Source organism: Oncorhynchus tshawytscha, linkage group LG13, assembly GCF_018296145.1.
Source record: "Oncorhynchus tshawytscha isolate Ot180627B linkage group LG13, Otsh_v2.0, whole genome shotgun sequence".
In the NCBI taxonomy this organism is placed as follows: domain Eukaryota; kingdom Metazoa; phylum Chordata; class Actinopteri; order Salmoniformes; family Salmonidae; genus Oncorhynchus; species Oncorhynchus tshawytscha.
The window spans coordinates 2,917,521-2,942,587 of NC_056441.1; the positions used below are offsets into that span (position 1 = coordinate 2,917,521).

The following is a 25,067-nucleotide window of genomic DNA, read 5'->3' on the forward strand; positions in this document are numbered from 1 at the left end:
ACTGTAATAAATCACTAGTAGTAGATTGTACTATAACCTGGCATACTGTAATAAATCACTAGTAGTAGATTGTACTATAACCTGGCATACTGTAATAAATCACTAGTAGTAGATGGCACTATAATCTGGCATACTGTAATAAATCACTAGTAGTAGATGGTACTATAATTTGGCATACTGTAATAAATCACTAGTAGTAGATTGTACTATAATTTGGCATACTGTAATAAATCACTAGTAGTAGATGGCACTATAATCTGGCATACTGTAATGAATCACTAGTAGTAGATGGCACTATAATCTGGCATACTGTAATAAATCACTAGTAGTAGATGGCACTATAATCTGGCATACTGTAATAAATCACTAGTAGTAGATGGCACTATAATCTGGCATACTGTAATAAATCACTAGTAGTAGATGGCACTATAATTTGGCATACTGTAATAAATCACTAGTAGTAGATTGTACTATAACCTGGCATACTGTAATAAATCACTAGTAGTAGATGGCACTATAATCTGGCATACTGTAATAAATCACTAGTAGTAGATGGTACTATAATTTGGCATACTGTAATAAATCACTAGTAGTAGATTGTACTATAATTTGGCATACTGTAATAAATCACTAGTAGTAGATTGTACTATAACCTGGCATACTGTAATGAATCACTAGTAGTAGACGGTACCAAAACAGATGGTACTGGTTCTAATGTCAACTATTACACAGATATGACAACATTGGTTGATCCATGTCTGGCTGAGAAGTCACCGTAGTGTAATCGCAATAGACCCATCGTATCCTCTGCCTCCTCGAATCTCATGTAGACTCTGATGAACGGTACAAAGAATACATGAAGGCAAGGCCTCTTCTGTTCCCTTGTCAAAGTTGTGCGAGAGCAAGGTGGCCTACAAACCTGACTCAGTTACACCAGCTCTGTCAGGAGGAACGGGACAAAATTCACCCAAATGCTTGTGGAAGGCTACCCGAAACATTTGACCCAAGTTAAACAATTTAAAGGCAATGCTATCAAATACTAATTGAGTGTGTGTAAACTTCTGACCCACTTGGAATGTGATTAAAATAAAAAGCTGAAAGAAATCATTCTCTCTTTTATTATTCTGACATTTCACATTTTTTAAATAAAGTGGTGATCCTAACCGACCTAAGACAGGGTATTTTTACTGGGATTAAATGTCAGGAATTACTACTACTACATCTACATAACTTTTACATCTACATAACTATTACATCTACATAACATCTACATAACTATTACATCTACATAACATCTACATAACTTTTACATCTACATAACTATTACATCTACATAACTTTTACATCTACATAACTATTACATCTACATAACATCTACATAACTATTACATCTACATAACTATTACATCTACATAACATCTACATAACTATTACATCTACATAACATCTACATAACTATTACATCTACATAACTATTACATCTACATAACATCTACATAACTTTTACATCTACATAACTATTACATCTACATAACTATTACATCTACATAACTATTACATCTACATAACATCTACATAACTATTACATCTACATAACATCTACATAACTATTACATCTACATAACATCTACATAACTATTACATCTACATAACTATTACATCTACATAACATCTACATAACTATTACATCTACATAACATCTACATAACTATTACATATACATAACTATTACATCTACGTAACTATTACATCTACATAACATCTACATAACTATTACATCTACATAACTACTACATCTACATAACTACTACATCTACATAACTACTACATCTACATAACTATTACATCTACATAACATCTACATAACTATTACATCTACATAACTACTACATCTACATAACTATTACATCTACATAACATCTACATAACTATTACATCTACATAACTATTACATCTACATAACATCTACATAACTATTACATCTACATAACATCTACATAACTATTACATCTACATAACTATTACATCTACATAACTATAACATCTACATAACATCTACATAACTATTACATCTACATAACTATTACATCTACATAACATCTACATAACTATTACATATACATAACTATTACATCTACATAACTATTACATCTACATAACATCTACATAACTATTACATCTACATAACATCTGCATAACATCTACATAACATCTACATAACTATTACATCTACATAACTATTACATCAACATAACTATTACATATACATAACTATTACATCTACATAACTATTACATCTACATAACATCTACATAACATCTACATAACTATTACATCTACATAACTATTACATCTACATAACATCTACATAACTATTACATCTACATAACTATTACATCTACATAACATCTACATAACTATTACATCTACATAACTATTACATCTACATAACTACTACATCTACATACCTATTACATCTACATAACTACTACATCTACATAACTATTACATCTACATAACATCTACATAACTATTACATCTACATAACATCTACATAACATCTACATAACATCTACATAACTATTACATCTACATAACTATTACATCTACATAACTATTACATCTACATAACTATTACATCTACATAACATCTACATAACATCTACATAACTATTACATCTACATAACTATTACATCTACATAACATCTACATAACTATTACATCTACATAACATCTGCATAACATCTACATAACATCTACATAACTATTACATCTACATAACTATTACATCAACATAACTATTACATATACATAACTATTACATCTACATAACATCTACATAACATCTACATAACTATTACATCTACATAACTATTACATCTACATAACATCTACATAACTATTACATCTACATAAATCTACATAACATCTACATAACTATTACATCTACATAACTATTACATCTACATAACTACTACATCTACATAACTACTACATCTACATAACTATTACATCTACATAACATCTACATAACTATTACATCTACATAACATCTACATAACTATTACATCTACATAACTATTACATCTACATAACATCTACATAACTATTACATCTACATAACTACTACATCTACATAACTACTACATCTACATACCTTTTACATCTACATAACTATTACATCTACATAACTATTACATCTACATAACATCTACATAACTATTACATCTACATAAGATCTACATAACATCTACATAACTATTACATCTACATAACTATTACATCTACATAACTATTACATATACATAACTATTACATCTACATAACATCTACATAACATCTACATAACTATTACATCTACATAACATCTACATAACATCTACATAACTATTACATCTACATAACTATTACATCTACATAACATCTACATAACTATTACATCTACATAACATCTACATAACTATTACATCTACATAACTACTACATCTACATAACTATTACATCTACATAACTACTACATCTACATAACTATTACATCTACATAACTATTACATCTACATAACATCTACATAACTATTACATCTACATAACTTTTACATCTACATAACTATTACATATACATAACTATTACATCTACATAACTATTACATCTACATAACTATTACATCTACATACATCTACATAACATCTATATAACATTAAATCTACATAACATCTACATAACTATTACATCTACCTAACATCTACATAACATCTAAATAACTATTACATCTACATAACTATTACATCTACATAACATCTACATAACATCTACATAACTATTACATCTACATAACATCTACATAACATCTACATAACTATTACATCTACACAACTATTACATCTACATAACATCTACATAACATCTACATAACTATTACATCTACATAACTATTACATCTACATAACATCTACATAACATCTACATAACTATTACATCTACATAACTATTACATCTACATAACATCTACATAACATCTACATAACTATTACATCTACATAACTATTACATCTACATAACTATTACATCTACATAACATCTACATAAAATCTACATAACTATTACATATACATAACTATTACATCTACATAACATCTACATAACATCTACATAACTATTACATCTACATAACTATTACATCTACATAACTATTACATCTACATAACTATTACATCTACATAACATCTACATAACTATTACATCTACATAACTATTACATCTACATAACTATAACATCTACATAACATCTACATAACTATTAAATCTACATAACATCTACATAACTATTACATCTACATAACTACTACATCGACATAACATCTACATACCTACTACATCTACATAACTATTACATCTACATAACATCTACATAACTATTACATCTACATAACATCTACATAACATCTACATAACATCTACATAACTATTACATCTACATAACTATTACATCTACATAACTATTACATATACATAACTATTACATCTACATAACTATTACATCTACATAACTATTACATCTACATAACTATTACATCTACATAACATCTACATAACTATTACATCTACATAACTATTACATCTACATAACATCTACATAACTATTACATCTACATAACATCTACATAACATCTACATAACTATTACATCTACATAACTATTACATATACATAACTATTACATATACATAACTATTACATCTACATAACATCTACATAACTATTATATCTACATAAGATCTACATAACATCTACATAACTATTACATCTACATAACTATTACATATACATAACTATTACATATACATACATTAATCTACATAACATCTACATAACATCTACATAACTATTACATCTGCATAACATCTACATAACATCTACATAACTATTACATCTACATAACTAACATCTACATAACATCTACGTAACTATTACATCTACATAACATCTACATAACTATTACATCTACATAACTACTACATCTACATAACTATTACATCTACATAACTACTACATCTACATAACTATTACATCTACATAACTATTACATCTGCATAACATCTACATAACTATTACATCTACCTAACTATTACATCTACATAACATTACATATACATAACTATTACATCTACATAACTATTACATCTACATAACTATTACATCTACATAACTATACCATCTACATAACATCTATATAACTATTAAATCTACATAACATCTACATAACTATTACATCTACCTAACATCTACATAACATCTAAATAACTATTACATCTACATAACTATTACATCTACATAACATCTACATAACATCTACATAACTATTACATCTACATAACATCTACATAACATCTACATAACTATTACATCTACACAACTATTACATCTACATAACATCTACATAACATCTACATAACTATTACATCTACATAACTATTACATCTACATAACATCTACATAACATCTACATAACTATTACATCTACATAACTATTACATCTACATAACATCTACATAACATCTACATAACTATTACATCTACATAACTATTACATCTACATAACTATTACATCTACATAACATCTACATAAAATCTACATAACTATTACATATACATAACTATTACATCTACATAACATCTACATAACATCTACATAACTATTACATCTACATAACTATTACATCTACATAACTATTACATCTACATAACTATTACATCTACATAACATCTACATAACTATTACATCTATATAACTATTACATCTACATAACTATAACATCCACATAACATCTACATAACATCTACATAACATCTACATAACTATTACATCTACATAACTATTACATCTACATAACTATTACATCTACATAACTATTAAATCTACATAAAATCTACATAACTATTACATCTACATAACTATTACATCTACATAACTACTACATCTACATAACTATTACATCTACATAAATATTACATCTACATAACTATTACATCTACATAACATCTACATAACTATTACATCTACATAACATCTACATAACATCTACATAACTATTTCATCTACATAACTATTACATCTACATAACCATTACATATACATAACTACTACATCTACATAACTATTACATCTTCATAACTACTACATCTACATAACTATTACATCTACATAACTATTACATCTACATAACTATTACATCTGCATAACATCTACATAACTATTACATCTACATAACTATTACATCTACATACATATACATAACTATTACATCTACATAACATCTACATAACTATTACATATACATAACTATTACATATACATAACTATTACATATACATAACTATTACATCTACATAACATCTACATAACTATTACATCTACATAAGATCTACATAACATCTACATAACTATTACATCTACATAACTATTACATATACATAACTATTACATATACATAACTATTACATATACATAACTATTACATCTACATAACTATTACATCTACATAACATCTACATAACATCTACATAACTATTACATCTACATAACATCTACATAACCCTACATAACTATTACATCTACATAACATCTACATAACTATTACATCTACATAACTACTACATCTACATAACTATTACATCTACATAACTACTACATCTACATAACTATTACATCTACATAACTATTACATCTGCATAACATCTACATAACTATTACATCTACATAACTATTACATCTACATAACTATTACATATACATAACTATTACATCTACATAACTATTACATCTACATAACTATTACATCTACATAACTATACCATCTACATAACATCTATATAACTATTAAATCTACATAACATCTACATAACATTACATCTATCCTAACATCTACATAACATCTAAATAACTATTACATCTACATAACTATTACATCTACATAACATCTACATAATAACATCTACATAACTATTACATCTACATAACATCTACATAACATCTACATAACTATTACATCTACATAACTATTACATCTACAACATCTACATAACATCTACATCTATTACATCTACATAACTATTACATCTACATAACTATTACATCTACATAACATCTACATAACATCTACATAACTATTACATCTACATAAATTACATCTACATAACATCTACATAACTATTAACATCTACATAACTATTACATCATAACATAACTATTACATCTACATAACATCTACATAAACATCTACATAACTATTACATCTACATAACTATTACATCTACATAACATCTACATAACATCTACATAACATCTACATAACTATTACATCTACATAACTATTACATCTACATAATCTACATAATCTACATAATAACATCTACATAACTATTACATCTATATAACTATTACATCTACATAACTATAACATCCACATAACATCTACATAACATCTACATAACTATTACATCTACATAACTATTACATCTACATAACTATTACATCTACATAACTATTACATCTACATAACTATTACATCTACATAACTAACTCTACATAACTATTACATAACTATTACATCTACATAACACCTACATAACTATTACATCTATATAACTATTACATCTACATAACTATAACATCCACATAACATCTACATAACATCTACATAACATCTACATAACTATTACATCTACATAACTATTACATCTACATAACTATTACATCTACATAACTATTAAATCTACATAAAATCTACATAACTATTACATCTACATAACTATTACATCTACATAACTACTACATCTACATAACTATTACATCTACATAAATATTACATCTACATAACTATTACATCTACATAACATCTACATAACTATTACATCTACATAACATCTACATAACATCTACATAACTATTTCATCTACATAACTATTACATCTACATAACCATTACATATACATAACTATTACATCTACATAACTATTACATCTACATAACATCTACATAACTATTACATCTACATAACTATTACATCTACATAACATCTACATAACATCTACATAACTATTACATCTACATAACTATTACATCTACATAACATCTACATAACTATTACATCTACATAACATCTACATAACTATTACATCTACATAACTATTACATATACATAACTATTACATATACAAAACTATTACATCTACATAACATCTACATAACTATTATATCTACATAAGATCTACATAACATCTACATAACTATTACATCTACATAACTATTACATATACATAACTATTACATATACATAACTATTACATCTACATAACATCTACATAACATCTACATAACTATTACATCTACATAACATCTACATAACATCTACATAACTATTACATCTACATAACATCTACATAACCCTACATAACTATTACATCTACATAACATCTACATAACTATTACATCTACATAACTACTACATCTACATAACTATTACATCTACATAACTACTACATCTACATAACTATTACATCTACATAACTATTACATCTGCATAACATCTACATAACTATTACATCTACATAACTATTACATCTACATACATATACATAACTATTACATCTACATAACTATTACATCTACATAACTATTACATCTACATAACTATACCATCTACATAACATCTATATAACTATTAAATCTACATAACATCTACATAACTATTACATCTACCTAACATCTACATAACATCTAAATAACTATTACATCTACATAACTATTACATCTACATAACATCTACATAACATCTACATAACTATTACATCTACATAACATCTACATAACATCTACATAACTATTACATCTACACAACTATTACATCTACATAACATCTACATAACATCTACATAACTATTACATCTACATAACTATTACATCTACATAACATCTACATAACAACATAACATCTACATAACTATTACATCTACATAACATCTACATAACATCTACATAACTATTACATCTACATAACTATTACATCTACATAACTATTACATCTACATAACATCTACATAAAATCTACATAACTATTACATATACATAACTATTACATCTACATAACATCTACATAACATCTACATAACTATTACATCTACATAACTATTACATCTACATAACTATTACATCTACATAACTATTACATCTACATAACATCTACATAACTATTACATCTATATAACTATTACATCTACATAACTATAACATCCACATAACATCTACATAACATCTACATAACATCTACATAACTATTACATCTACATAACTATTACATCTACATAACTATTACATCTACATAACTATTAAATCTACATAAAATCTACATAACTATTACATATACATAACTATTACATACATAACTATTACATCTACATAACTATTACATCTACATACATATACATAACTATTACATCTACATAACATCTACATAACTATTACATCTACATACATATACATAACTATTACATCTACATAACATCTACATAACTATTACATCTACATAACTATTACATCTACATAACTATTACATCTACATAACATCTACATAACTATTACATCTACATAACTATTACATCTACATAACTATTACATCTACATAAAATCTACATAACTATTACATCTACATAACTACTACATCTACATAACTACTACATCTACATAACTACTACATCTACATAACTATTACATCTACATAACATCTACATAACTATTACATCTACATAACTATCTACATCTACATAACTATTACATATTACATCTACATAACTATTACATACATAACTATCTACATAACATAACATATACATAACTATTACATCTACATAATCTACATAACATCTACATAACTATTACATCTACATAAACTATTAACATCTACATAACTATTACATCTACATAACTATTACATCTACATAACATCTACATAACATCTACATAACTATTACATCTACATCTAACATCTACATAACTATCTACATAACTATTACATCTACATAACTATTACATCTACATAACATCTACATAACTATTACATAACTATTACATCTACATAACTATTACATCTACATAACTATTACATCTACATAACTATTACATCTACATAATCTACATAACATCTACATAACTATTACATCTACATAACTATTACATCTACATAACTATTACATCTACATAATAACATCTACATAACATCTACATAACTATTACATCTACATAACTATTACATCTACATAACTATTACATCTACATAACTTTTACATCTACATAACTATTATGTCTACATAACTATTACATCTACATAACTACTACATCGACATAACATCTACGTAACTATTACATCTACATAACTATTACATCAACATAACTACTACATATACATAACTATTACATCTACATAACATATACCTAACTATTACATATACATAACTATTACATCTACATGAATATTACATCTACATAACTACTACATCTACATAACTATTACATCAACATAACTATTACATCTACATAACATATACATAACTATTACATCTACATAACATCTACATAACTATTACATATACATAACTATTACATACATAACTATTACATCTACATAACTATTACATCTACATACATCTACATAACTATTACATCTACATAACTATACATCTACATAACTATTACATCTACATAACTATTACATCTACATAACTATTACATCTACATAACATCTACATAACTATTACATCTACATAACTATTACATCTACATACATAACTACATAACATCTACATAACTATCTACATAACTATAACATCTACATAACTATTACATCTACATAATATTACATCTACATAACTATTACATCTACATAACATCTACATAACTATTACATCTACATAACATCTACATAACTATTACATCTACATAACTATTACATCTACATAACATCTACATAACTATTACATCTACATAACTATTACATCTACATAACTATTACATCTACATAACATCTACATAACTATTACATCTACATAACTATTACATCTACATAACTATTACATCTACATAACTATTACATCTACATAACTATTACATCTACATAACATCTACATAACTATTACATCTACATAACTATTACATCTACATAACTATAACATCTACATAACATCTACATAACTATTAAATCTACATAACATCTACATAACTATTACATCTACATAACTATTACATCTACATAACTATTACATCTACATAACTACATTACATCTACATAACTATTACATCTACATAACTATTACATCTACATAACTACTACATCTACATAACTATTACATCTACATAAATATTACATCTACATAACTATTACATCTACATAACATCTACATAACTATTACATCTACATAACATCTACATAACATCTACATAACTATTTCATCTACATAACTATTACATCTACATAACCATTACATATACATAACTATTACATCTACATAACTATTACATCTACATAACATCTACATAACTATTACATCTACATAACTACTACATCTACATAACTATTACATCTACATAACATCTACATAACTATTACATCTACATAACTATTACATCTACATAACATCTACATAACTATTACATCTACATAACTATTACATCTACATAACTATTACATCTACATAACTATTACATCTACATAACTATTACATCTACATAACTATTACATCTACATAACTATTACATCTACATAACTATTACATCTACATAACTACTACATCTACATAACATCTACATAACTATTACATCTACATAACTATTACATCTACATAACATCTACATAACTATTACATCTACATAACATAACATCTACATAACTATAACATCTACATAACTATTACATCTACATAACTATTACATCTACATAACTACTACATCTACATAACTATTACATCTACATAACTATTACATCTACATAACATCTACATAACTATTACATCTACATAACTATTACATCTACATCTACATAACTATTACATCTACATAACATCTACATAACTATTACATCTACATAACTATTACATATACATAACTATTACATCTACATAACTATTACATCTACATAACTATTACATCTACATAACATCTACATAACTATTACATCTACATAACTATTATCTACATAACATCTACATAACTATTACTACATAACTATTACATCTACATAACTATTACATCTACATAATAACATCTACATAACTATTACATCTACATAACTATTACATCTACATAACTATTACATCTACATAACTATTACATCTACATAACTATTACATCTACATAACTATTACATCTACATAACATCTACATAACTATTACATCTACATAACTATTACATAACATAACATATTAACATCTACATAACTATTACATCTACATAACTATTACATAACATAACATACTACATAACTATTACATCTACATAACATAACATCTACATAACATAACTATTACATCTACATAACTATTCATACATAACTATTACATCTACATAACTATTACATCTACATAACTATTACATAACTATTACATCTACATAACTATTACATCTACATAACATCTACATAACTACATCTACATAACATCTACATAACATCTACATAACTATTACATCTACATAACATAACTATTACATAACTATTACATCTACATAACTATTACATCTACATAACATCTACATAACTATTACATCTACATAACTATTACATACATAACTATTACATATAACATTCATACATAACTATTACATCTACATAACTATTACATCTACATAACTATTACATCTACATAAACTACATAACATCTACATAACTATTACATCTACATAACATCTAACATAACATCTACATAATCTATTACATCTACATAACATCTACATAACTATTACATATACATAACTATTACATCTACATAACTATTACATCTACATAACTATTACACATCTACATAACTATTACATAACATCTACATAACTATTACATCTACATAACTACATAACTACATAACATCTACATAACTATTACATCTACATAACATCTACATCTACATAACAGGTACATATACATAACTATTACATCTACATAACTATTACATCTACATAACATCTACATAACATCTACATAACTATTACATCTACATAACTATTACATATACATAACTATTACATCTACATAACTATTACATCTACATAACTATTACATCTACATAACTATTACATCTACATAACATTACATAACATCTACATAACTATTACATCTACATAACTATTACATCTACATAACATTACATAACATTACATCTACATAACATCTACATAACTACATCTACATAACATCTACATAACTATTACATACATAACATCATAACTATTACATCTACATAACTATTACATCTACATAACTATTACATCTACATAACATCTACATAACTATTACATCTACATAACTATTACATCTAGGTAACATCTACATAACTATTACATCTACATAACTATTACATCTACATAACATCTACATAACTATTACATCTACATAACTAGGGTCCACATCTACATAACTATTACATCTACATAACTATTACATCTGCATAACATCTACATAACTATTACATCTACATAACTATTACATCTAACATATACATAACTATTTCATAACTAGGTACATCAGGTCCATCAGGTCATATCAGGTCCATCAGGTCCATCAGGTCCATCAGGTCCATCAACTATCAGCATCCATCTCCAACAGGTCCATCAGGTCTATCAGGTCATACAGGTCCAACAGGTCTACATAACATCCATCGGTCCAACAGGTCCACAGGTCGGTCCATCAGGTCCATCAGGTCCATCAGGTTCATCAGGTCCATCAGGTCCACCCGGTCCATCAGGTCCATCAGGTCCATCAGGTCCAACAGGTCCATCCGGTCCAACATCCATCCGGTCCATCAGGTCCACCCGGTCCATCGGTCCAACATCCGGTCCATCGGGTCCATCGGGTCCATCAGGTCCATCAGGTCCAACAGGTCCATCCGGTCCAACAGGTCCATCAGGTCCATCAGGTCCAACGGTCCATCCGGTCCAACAGGTCCATCCGGTCCATCGGGTCCATCGGGTCCATCAGGTCCACAGGTCCATCAGGTCCAACAGGTCCAACAGGTCCATCCATCGGGTCCATCGGGTCCATAGGTCAGGTCCATCAGGTCCATCATCAACTCAGGTCCATCAGGTCATCAGGTTCATCAGGTCCATCCGGTCCATCGGGTCCATCGGGTCATCAGGTCCATCAGGTCCATCGGGTCCATCAGGTCCACCTCGGGTCCATCGGGTCCATCAGGTCCATCCCACAGGTCCATCCGGTCCAACAGGTCCATCAGGTCCATCAGGTCCATCAGGTCCAACAGGTCCATCCGGTCCAACAGGTCCATCAGGTCCATCAGGTCCATCAGGTCCATCAGGTCCATCAGGTCCATCAGGTCCATCAGGTCCCATCAGGTCCCCAGGTCCATCGGGTCCATAGGGTTCATCAGGTCAGGTCCAACAGGTCCATCAGGTCCCAGGTCCATCAGGTCCATCGGGTCCATCGGGTCCATCGGGTCCATCAGGTCCATCAGGTCCATCAGGTCCAACAGGTCCCATCAGGTCCATCAGGTCCATCAGGTCCATCAGGTCCATCGGGTCCATCGGGTCCATAGGGTTCATCAGGTCCATCAGGTCCATCAGGTCCCAGGTCCAGGTCCATCGGGTCATCGGGTCCAGGGTTCAGGTCCATCAGGTCCATCAGGTCCATCAGGTCCCTCAGGTCCATCATCAGGTCCATCGGGTCCATCGGGTCCATAGGGTTCATCAGGTCCATCAGGTCCATCAGGTCCCTCAGGTCCTTCAGGTCCATCAGGTCCATAGGGTTCATCAGGTTCGGTCCAGCAGGTCCAGTTGATTTTTGAGACAGAAGAATGTCTCTCCAGGATTGATGAGCTGAAATGTCCTCAGAGTTTGTTTAGACGGTCTCTTGGTGCGCCGCTTTTCTTCGCCGTAGAAGAACATCGACGAAGTAACAAGTCCCACTCTGTGCAGCACAAACACTCATCGTCGGTTGCCATGGGTTGACATGCCTACGATAATACGCAACAGTTGGCTGCCTCCCAGGATTTTTTTTTTAACAAAAAAATACAAAGTCTCACAGAAAGAGAGGGCAGTCAGAACCCAAAGTAAATGAGGATGTTGATAGAATCTTGCTTCTTCTTACGATCGGCAAAAATTAACAAATGTACAAATGTATAAAATATTGATAACGATGTACAGTGTATATACAGTGTGGCAAAAATGTATTTAGTCAGCCACCAATTGTGCAAGTTCTCCCACTTAAAAAGATGAGAGAGGCCTGTAATTTTCATCATAGGTACACTTCAACTATGACAGACAAAATGAGAAAAAAAAAAATCCAGAAAATCACATTGTAGGATTTTTAATGAATTTATTTGCAAATTATTGTGGAAAATAAGTATTGACTAAGTACTAAATAAATGTATAACTTTAGAATAAAAATTACAAAAACACCCAGCTTTGGAGATGTTAGAAAGTATGTTTCTCTGCGTTTGAGAGGAGCTGGCTAGTAGATACCCATAGACTTCCACCAATTCCGCTAAGCTAACAATATGCTAACTTCAATTTCCTTCAAACTGCACGCAGAGACATTCAAGTGGTGTCCAAGAGTTTGTCTGACTGGATATGTAGGAAATCCCCAAATACTTAAGTATACCTTTAATTATGTTATATTACACAAAGTTCCCTATGGTGGACAAAACGTGATATTACATTTCACAAGCTTGCATTTTCACCACAGAAAACTGAGTGGCACATGAAACTCTGGAGGGCTGTCTGGATAACAGTTGATGGCTGCACACTATGTAGATCGATTTGAGAGTCAAACTATCATTCGGAAAGAATTCAGAACCCTTTGACTTTTTTCCACGTTGTTAACTTACAGCCTTATTCTAAAATCCTCATCAATCTACACACGATACCCCATAATGACAAAGCAAACACATCTTTTTAGAAATGTACTCAGTAGTTTGTTGAAGCACCTTCGGCAGCAATTACAGTCTTAAGTCATCTTGGGAATGACACTATAAGCTTGGCAAACATGTATTTGGGGAGTTTCTCAAGCTCTGTCAGGTTGTATAGGGAGCATCGCTGAACAGCTATTTTCAGGTCTCTCCAGAGACATTAGATCGGGTTCAAATCTGGGCTCTGGCTGGGCCACTCAAGGACATTCAGAGACTTGTCCCAAAGCCACTCCTGCATTGTCCTGGCTGTGTGCTTAGGGTCATTGTCCTGTTGGAAGGTGAACCTTCGCCCCAGTCTGAGGTCCTGAGCACTCTGGAGCAGGTTTTCATCAAGGATCTCTCTGTACTTTGCTCCGTTCATCTTTCTCTCGATCCTGACTAGTCTCCCAGTCCCTGCCGCTGAAAAACATCCCCACAGCATGATGCATTCAGGTCAAAGAGTTCTATCTTACTTTCATCTGACCAGAGAATCTTGTTTCTCATGGTGTCAGAGGCTTCCAACTGGCAACTCTACAATAAAGGCCTGATTGGTGGAGAGCTGAAGAGATGGTTGTCCTTCAATCAAGTTGTAGAAAAATCTCAAGGATGGTCAATGGAAACAGGAAGCACCTGAGCTCAATTTCAAGTCTCAAAGCAAATGGCCTGAATACTTATGTAAATAAGGTAACACATTTCCAGACATTTCTAAAAACCTATTTTCGCTATGTCATTATGGGGTATTGTGATGTCATCATGGGGTATTGTGATGTTGTTATGGGGTATTGTGATGTCATTATTGGGTATTATGATGTCAATATGGGGTATTGTGATGTCATTATGGGGTATCGTGTGTGGATTGATGAGGACATTTTTTCATTTTATCCATTTTAGAATAAGGCATAACTGTAGCAAAACAAAATGTGGAAAAGGTCAAGGGGTCTGAATACTTTCCAAATGCACTGTACTGAACAACCAACCAGTGTTGATATCCAATGCCAGGTCGTGATTCGTTGAAGTTAAATAACAAACCACTGATTTGTTTCAGCCTCCCAGAATCTCCATCTAACATTCTAGAATTTAGATAACTGTCTCCAACAAATTCTCTTCAAACCTAAAACTTATTCTCAGGTTTTGTACGCCCTTTGTAAACAGCACATACAACGTAAACATGCTGCTATGTTCATTTAATTTCAACATAATATCAATGGAAGTGATTAACATAAAAACATTTAGGTTACCCTTACCGTGTTAAAAATGTAACTAGGTGTCTCCTACAAGTTGTCCCCTAACCAGTGATTAACCTCCTGATTTTTCTACAAATTATTCTCAGATTATCCTACAAGTTCCTTGGTGTCCACATCAACCAACGAACTATCATGGTCCAAACACACCAAGACAGTCATGAAGAGGGAACGACAAAACCTATTCCCCCTCAGGAGACTGAAAAGATCCACACTGACTCTGTATTGGTACACCCTGTATTTAGCCTCCACATTGACTCTGTACCGGTACCCCCTGTATATAGCCTCCACATTGACTCTGTACCGGTACCCCCTGTATATAGCCTCCACATTGACTCTGTACCGGTACCCCCTGTATATAGCCTCCACATTGACTCTGTACTGGTACCCCCTGTATATAGCCTCCACATTGACTCTGTACCGGTACCCCCTGTATATAGCCTCCACATTGACTCTCTACCGTAACACCCTGTATATAGCCTCCACATTGACTCTGTACCGTAACACCCTGTATATAGCCTCCACATTGACTCTGTACCGGTACCCCCTGTATATAGTCTCCACATTGACTCTGTACCGTAACACCCTGTATATAGCCTCCACATTGACTCTGTACCGTAACACCCTGTATATAGCCTCCACATTGACTCTGTACCGGTACCCCCTGTATATAGCCTCCACATTGACTCTGTACCGGTACCCCCTGTATATAGACTCCACATTGACTCTGTACTGGTACACCCTGTATATAGCATCCACATTGACTCTGTACCGGTAGACCCTGTATATAGTCTCCACATTGACTCTCTACCGTAACACCCTGTATATAGCCTCCACATCGCCTGTCTGTCTGTCTTTCTGTCTTTCTGTCTGTCTGTCAACCTGATTTCCCCCAGAATCGATATCAGTGATTTATTGCCACTTGTCTGCATGTGCAGTTTATATACTGCTATTATTACTATTGTTGCACATGTATGTGTCGATAGTACATTTTATGTTTTTCAATATATCACAAAGTGTTTTTGCATTTCGGTTATTGATGTGGGCACGTTAAACCTGTGTTTTGACATTGGGCTACATATCGAAATCTCTTGTGAACAGGAAGCAGTGACAGTCTAGTCACCTAGTGGTTAGAGTGTTGGGCCAGTAACCAGCAGGTAGCCTAGTGGTTAGAGTGTTGGGCCAGTAACCAGCAGGTAGCCTCGTGGTTAGAGTGTTGGGCCAGTAACCAGCAGGTAGCCTCGTGGTTAGAGCGTTGGACTAGTAACTGAAAGGTTGCTAGATTGAATCCCCGAGCTGACAAGGTGAAAATCTGTTGTTCTGAACAAGGCAGTTAACCCACTGTTCCAAGGCCGTCATTTCTATGTATAACACTTGTATTTTCATCAACATTTATAATGAGTATTTCTGTAAATTGATGTGGCTCTCTACAAAATCATTGGATGTTTTTGGAACTACTGAACATAACGCGCCAATGTATACTGAGATTTTTTTATATAAATATTAACTTTATTGAACAAAACATACATGTATTGTGTAACATGAAGTCCTATGAGTGTCATCTAATGAAGATCATCAAAGGTTAGTGATTAATTTTATCTCTATTTCTGATTTTTGTGACTCCACTCTTTGGCTGGAAAAATGGCTGGGTTTTTCAGTGACTTGGTGGTGACCTAACATAATCGTGTGTGGAGCTTTCACTGTAAAGCCTATTTGAAATTGGAGATGGTGGGATTAACAACAAGATTACCTTTAAAATGGTATAAAATACTTGTATGCTTGAGGAATTTTAATTATGAGATTTCTGTTGTTTTGAATTTGGCGTCCTGCACTTTCACTGGCTGGTGTCATATCATTTCAGCCGTAAGAAGTTTTAACTGACTAAAATATTTAAAAAATAAAACAGCATAATTTTCAACTAAAGTTTAAGGAATTAAAAAAAAAACATCAACATGAATTTCAAAAGTTGTACTAAAATCAGGTAACAATGGCTGGACTATTCCAAAAACATTTATTAACATGATTTATTTATTTTGATAATATACCAGAAATCTCCAAAACGGGTTTGTCATTTAGAAAAGGAAATGGCTTTAGCACTAGCTTGCATTATCAGATATACATTCACGCTCTAGGATTTCACTAGGCAAGTCAGTAATGAAGTCAGTAATGAACAAATGAATATTTTACAATGCCAAAACCTTCCCATAACCCAGACGACGCGGGGCCAATTGTGCGCCGCCCTATAGGACTCCCGGTCACAGCCGGTTGTGATACAGCCCGGGATTGAACCAGGGTCTGTAGCACTGAGATGCAGTGCCTTATACCGCTGTGCCGCTTGGGAGATACTGATACTATAAACAGGGGGCTAAAGTACAGTATCCCCCTGGGGTGGTTTATCACTCGAACAAGGAGAGTGAGGCTAGCGGGGTACGGCAAATCCTGATGTCTTGGAGGGAGGTGTCAGGCCCTGTTTAAAAGGACAGGAACATTTGCTATAGAGACAGGATTGGTAACATTGCAGTGATTTTATAGTTTGAGAGAGCAATCACTTTGGCAGTATTTCACCTTGGGTTGCGTACTGCATTAGACCCAGTTGATAGAATCTTAAATAGCTTTCACGGTGCCCCCAACGCCCCCCTCCCTCCCCAAAAAAGAAAAAGTAATCTGTATTTTCCCACTACCACTGTCCTTCACACGATTTTGATGTGTTGTTGTCTAACCTAGCTACTGTATCTGAAGATGCACTAATTGTAAGTCACTCTGGATAAGAGAGTCTGCTAAATTACTAAAATGTCAAATGTAAAGAGAGAAAGATCCTCTCACCTTCACAGCGTGGCACAGCGTTGTCCCAGACCACGTTTCCATCCTTCAGGATACAGGAGACAGTCTGGGAGCCATGGGTCTTCACAAAGCCCTCCTCACACAGGAAGGAGATGGAGCTGCCAAGCTGAAGGTTCTCGCCAAACCTCTTCCCATTCACTGGAACCCCCGGGTCTGGACACTCGTTGTGGCGGAACGCTGGGGAGAGAGAGAGAGAGAGATAGAGCGAAGGGTCAAGGTCTGTCATTGAGTTGGAGTTTGGAGATGAGTGTGTAGGTTGGATGATGGGCAGGTGTGATTGTGTGTGTTTGAGTTTTGATTTTAGAAAATGTGTGTCCGTGATGGTGGGAGAGTGCTGTGTGTGTAACCGGTGTGAAATGGCTAGCTAGTTAGCGGGGTGCACTCTAATAGCGTTTCAATCAGTGAAGTCACTCGCTCTGAGACCTTGAAGCAGTTGTTTCCCTTGCTCCCTTGCTCTGCGAAATATATGCAGCCCTTCCACACCAGATAACATGGTGGAAATGATGCATTGATAGAGAGAGAGAGAGAGAGAGAGAGAGAGAGAGAGAGACACACACACACACACAGACAGAGACAGAGACAGAGACAGAGAGACAGAGAGACAGAGAGACAGAGAGACAGAGAGACAAAGACAGAGAGACAGAGAGACAGAGAGACAGAGAGACAGAGAGACAGAGACAGAGAGACAGAGAGACAGAGAGACAGAGAGACAGAGAGACAGAGAGACAGAGACAGAGAGACAGAGAGACAGAGCGACAGACAGACGGACAGACGGACGGACGGACGGACGGACGGACGGACGGTCAGACAGACAGACAGACAGACAGACAGACAGACAGACAGACAGACAGACAGACAGACAGACAGACAGACAGACAGACAGACAGACAGACAGACAGACAGACAGACAGACAGACAGACGCATTGCTTTGGCAATGTTAACACATGTTTCCCATGCCAGTGAAGCCCCTTGAATGGAATTGAATTGAATTGAATTGATGTGCCCTCCTTTGTTTTTCCTCTATTGGAGACTAGTGTATTCTATTGGAGACTAGTGTATTCTATTGGAGACTAGTGTATTCTATTGGAGACTAGTGTATTCTATTGGAGACCAGTGTATTCTATTGGAGACCAGTGTATTCTATTGGAGACTAGTGTATTCTATTGGAGACCAGTGTATTCTATTGGAGACCAGTGTATTCTATTGGAGACCAGTGTATTCTATTGGAGACTAGTGTATTCTATTGGAGACTAGTGTATTCTATTGGAGACCAGTGTATTCTATTGGAGACCAGTGTATTCTATTGGAGACTAGTGTATTCTATTGGAGACCAGTGTATTCTATTGGAGACCAGTGTATTCTATTGGAGACCAGTGTATTCTATTGGAGACCAGTGTATTCTATTGAGACTAGTGTATTCTATTGGAGACTAGTGTATTCTATTGGAGACCAGTGTATTCTATTGGAGACTAGTGTATTCTATTGGAGACTAGTGTATTCTATTGGAGACCAGTGTATTCTATTGGAGACTAGTGCATTCTATTGGAGACCAGTGTATTCTATTGGAGACCAGTGTATTCTATTGGAGACCAGTGTATTCTATTGGAGACCAGTGTATTCTATTGGAGACTAGTGTATTCTATTGGAGACTAGTGTATTCTATTGGAGACTAGTGTATTCTATTGGAGACTAGTGTATTCTATTGGAGACCAGTGTATTCTATTGGAGACCAGTGTATTCTATTGGAGACCAGTGTATTCTATTGGAGACTAGTGTATTCTATTGGAGACCAGTGTATTCTATTGGAGACTAGTGTATTCTATTGGAGACCAGTGTATTCTATTGGAGACCAGTGTATTCTATTGGAGACCAGTGTATTCTATTGGAGACTAGTGTATTCTATTGGAGACCAGTGTATTCTATTGGAGACTAGTGTATTCTATTGGAGACTAGTGTATTATATTGGAGACCAGTGTATTCTATTGGAGACCAGTGTATTCTATTGGAGACTAGTGTATTCTATTGGAGACTAGTGTATTCTATTGGAGATCAGTGTATTCTATTGGAGACTAGTGTATTCTATTGGAGACTAGTGTATTCTATTGGAGACTAGTGTATTCTATTGGAGACTAGTGTATTCTATTGGAGACCAGTGTATTCTATTGGAGACTAGTGTATTATATTGGAGACCAGTGTATTCTATTGGAGACCAGTGTATTCTATTGGAGACTAGTAAATTCTATTGGAGACTAGTGTATTCTATTGGAGACCAGTGTATTCTATTGGAGACTAGTGTATTCTATTGGAGACTAGTGTATTCTATTGGAGACTAGTGTATTCTATTGGAGACCAGTGTATTCTATTGGAGACTAGTGTATTCTATTGGAGACTAGTGTATTCTATTGGAGACTAGTGTATTCTATTGGAGACTAGTGTATTCTATTGGAGACTAGTCTATTCTATTGGAGACTAGTGTATTCTATTGGAGACCAGTGTATTCTATTGGAGACTAGTATATTCTATTGGAGACTAGTGTATTCTATTGGAGACTAGTGTATTCTATTGGAGACTAGTGTATTCTATTGGAGACTAGTGTATTCTATTGGAGACTAGTGTATTCTATTGGAGACTAGTGTATGGTTTGTTATGTTTCTTTTCCTTGTAATTTCAACTGATTTACCTTTGTCTGGTTGCCTTGGAGATGAGAATCGGCCTCATTAACGAGCTACCTGTCAGGTTAGAGTGGAGAGCTCACCTCATAAGTACATGGTGACAGACCCTGCACATTGTCTCTGTGCTACTTGTTGCTACTTGGCCAACTGCCAAACTTGTTTAGATTTTTACTCTTAATAACCATTTAATCAAACTCTGTATTTAACAAGTCAACCAACTTCTTATTGTTGACCTCCTATAAGTAACATTGTCATTGCAGTCACTGTACTCATAATATACAGGAGAACTATCACACTGTGGTGAGCAGAGCAGAGTTGCAAGCCGAGCTTCAGACAAAATCGTTAGGCAAGGGAAATGTAAATGTAGGAAACGATGAAACCACGTCTGTGCCAGCAGTAAGTACAGATAGTAACATTAGTATAAATCCCCTCGCACAGTCCCCGCAGCCAGACAAAACAGTTCCTTTAGGCAGACGATCTACTCATGACTTTTAGAAAAACAACTAAATAATGGAGTCAACTACATAATGCTGTCAACTATATAATGCTGTCAACTATACAATTGTCATATAAATGCCGGATTAAGTAATATGACATGCTATTCAATAAAATAATGTATCCGTAATTAAAATCACTTGATTGAGCTAATCATGTAAATGTAATTAACTAGAGAGTCGGGACACCACAAAATAATATTTATAGAGCTGTTATCTTCCGAATAAACTCTTAAAGACCTAGTAATATTTTACATCCATAGCAGTCAACATTAATCTTCATCTTACTTCAGTCTCATCTGAAAGTTGTAAATTCTTGGTTATCTGCATGAACCCTGGCCAACAAGTTGAATCAGCAATACAAAATTGGGTTTAATAATTTATTTACTAAATACCTAACTAATCACACATACACATAATTAATCATAACTTGATTACAAATTACATCAAAGGAAAACGTCCCTAGCGGGCGGAACAGATATGACAGCTTGTTACACAAAGGAAAAGGGGCGGGGTTTGAGTGAAAGAGCGGGAAGACTGAGGAATAAAGGAAGAAGCTGTGCTATCGTAAATACAGTATCTTATGCATTCTAAATTACCGCCCATTTGGAAAAGGAAAATGCAATAAATATTTACTCTGAGCTGCGCTTCAGTAGGTTGGTGGTAGATGGAAGACCATGTTGCCAAACCAAGTCCTTTGAAGAATGTCTCTGGTGGTCAATTGGTTACGTTGTAGTAATATCGTTGTGTGGTAGATGGGATACTTTGTCTGTTCCTTCCTAAACTGCGTTTGCAGCTGTGGTCGCTAACTCAACGGCTAGGAGGTATCACTTCTGTCGTGAATAAGAATTCAAAAGCTCATACCATTCACAACCAAAGCTCATGTTAATGTTGGCTTTGTTCTGTAATTATTATCTGAACCATTCTGACATAGGACTGTCATCCTACCTCATCTTAACAGGAAGTTATGTTGTTGTCTTTTAGGTCCCAGTTGTTGTTGCTAGTCAACTTTCAGTGGACACCGCCATGAGTATCTTTCAGAACCTCTACTAAAACCCCACTTGATTCATTTTGGTTGTTGTCAGTGAATCTTTGTTAGTTCCCCCTTCTCTCTGAGCGACATTGTTTGGTTTTCTAGCTGAGGAACGTAACACTCTACAGCAGAATCTCACAACTCAATCGCTGGTTGAAAACTGTCCATCCCATAATATATAATTGTAGATAACTGGCCCTCTTTCTGGGAACCGCAGACAGGACACACAAAACAGGACCAAGCCTGACATGCAGAGGTGTGACGGACTCCATCCTAGCTGGAGGGGTGCTCTCATCTTATCTATGAACATAGACAGGGCTCTAACTCCTTTTAGCTCCACAATGAGATGGGTGCAGGCCAGGCAGCAGGCTGTTAGCCAGCCTGTTAGCTTAGTGGAGTCTGCCACTAGCACAGCCAGTCTAGTCGGGTCAGTGTTGGTCTTATCAATCTCACTGGAATAAAGACCTCCTCCATTCCTGTCATTATTGAAAGAGATTGTGATATCTCACATCTCAAAATAGGGCTACTTAATGTTAGATCTCTCACTTCCAAGGCAGTTATAGTTTATGAACTAACCACTGATCATAATCTTGATGTGATTGGTCTGACTGAAACATGATGAATTGAC

General features: G+C 33.2%; 1 protein-coding gene across 1 annotated transcript in view; it reads right to left on the bottom strand.

Moving 5' to 3' along the window:
- Positions 1-25,067, bottom strand: part of LOC112220687 (CUB and sushi domain-containing protein 2-like) — a 927,456-nt gene that overhangs the window by 349,301 nt on the left and 553,088 nt on the right. Inside the window, 1 exon segment of the mRNA XM_042295064.1 lies at positions 20,222-20,416. Within this exon segment, the coding sequence (XP_042150998.1) occupies positions 20,222-20,416 (195 nt within the window).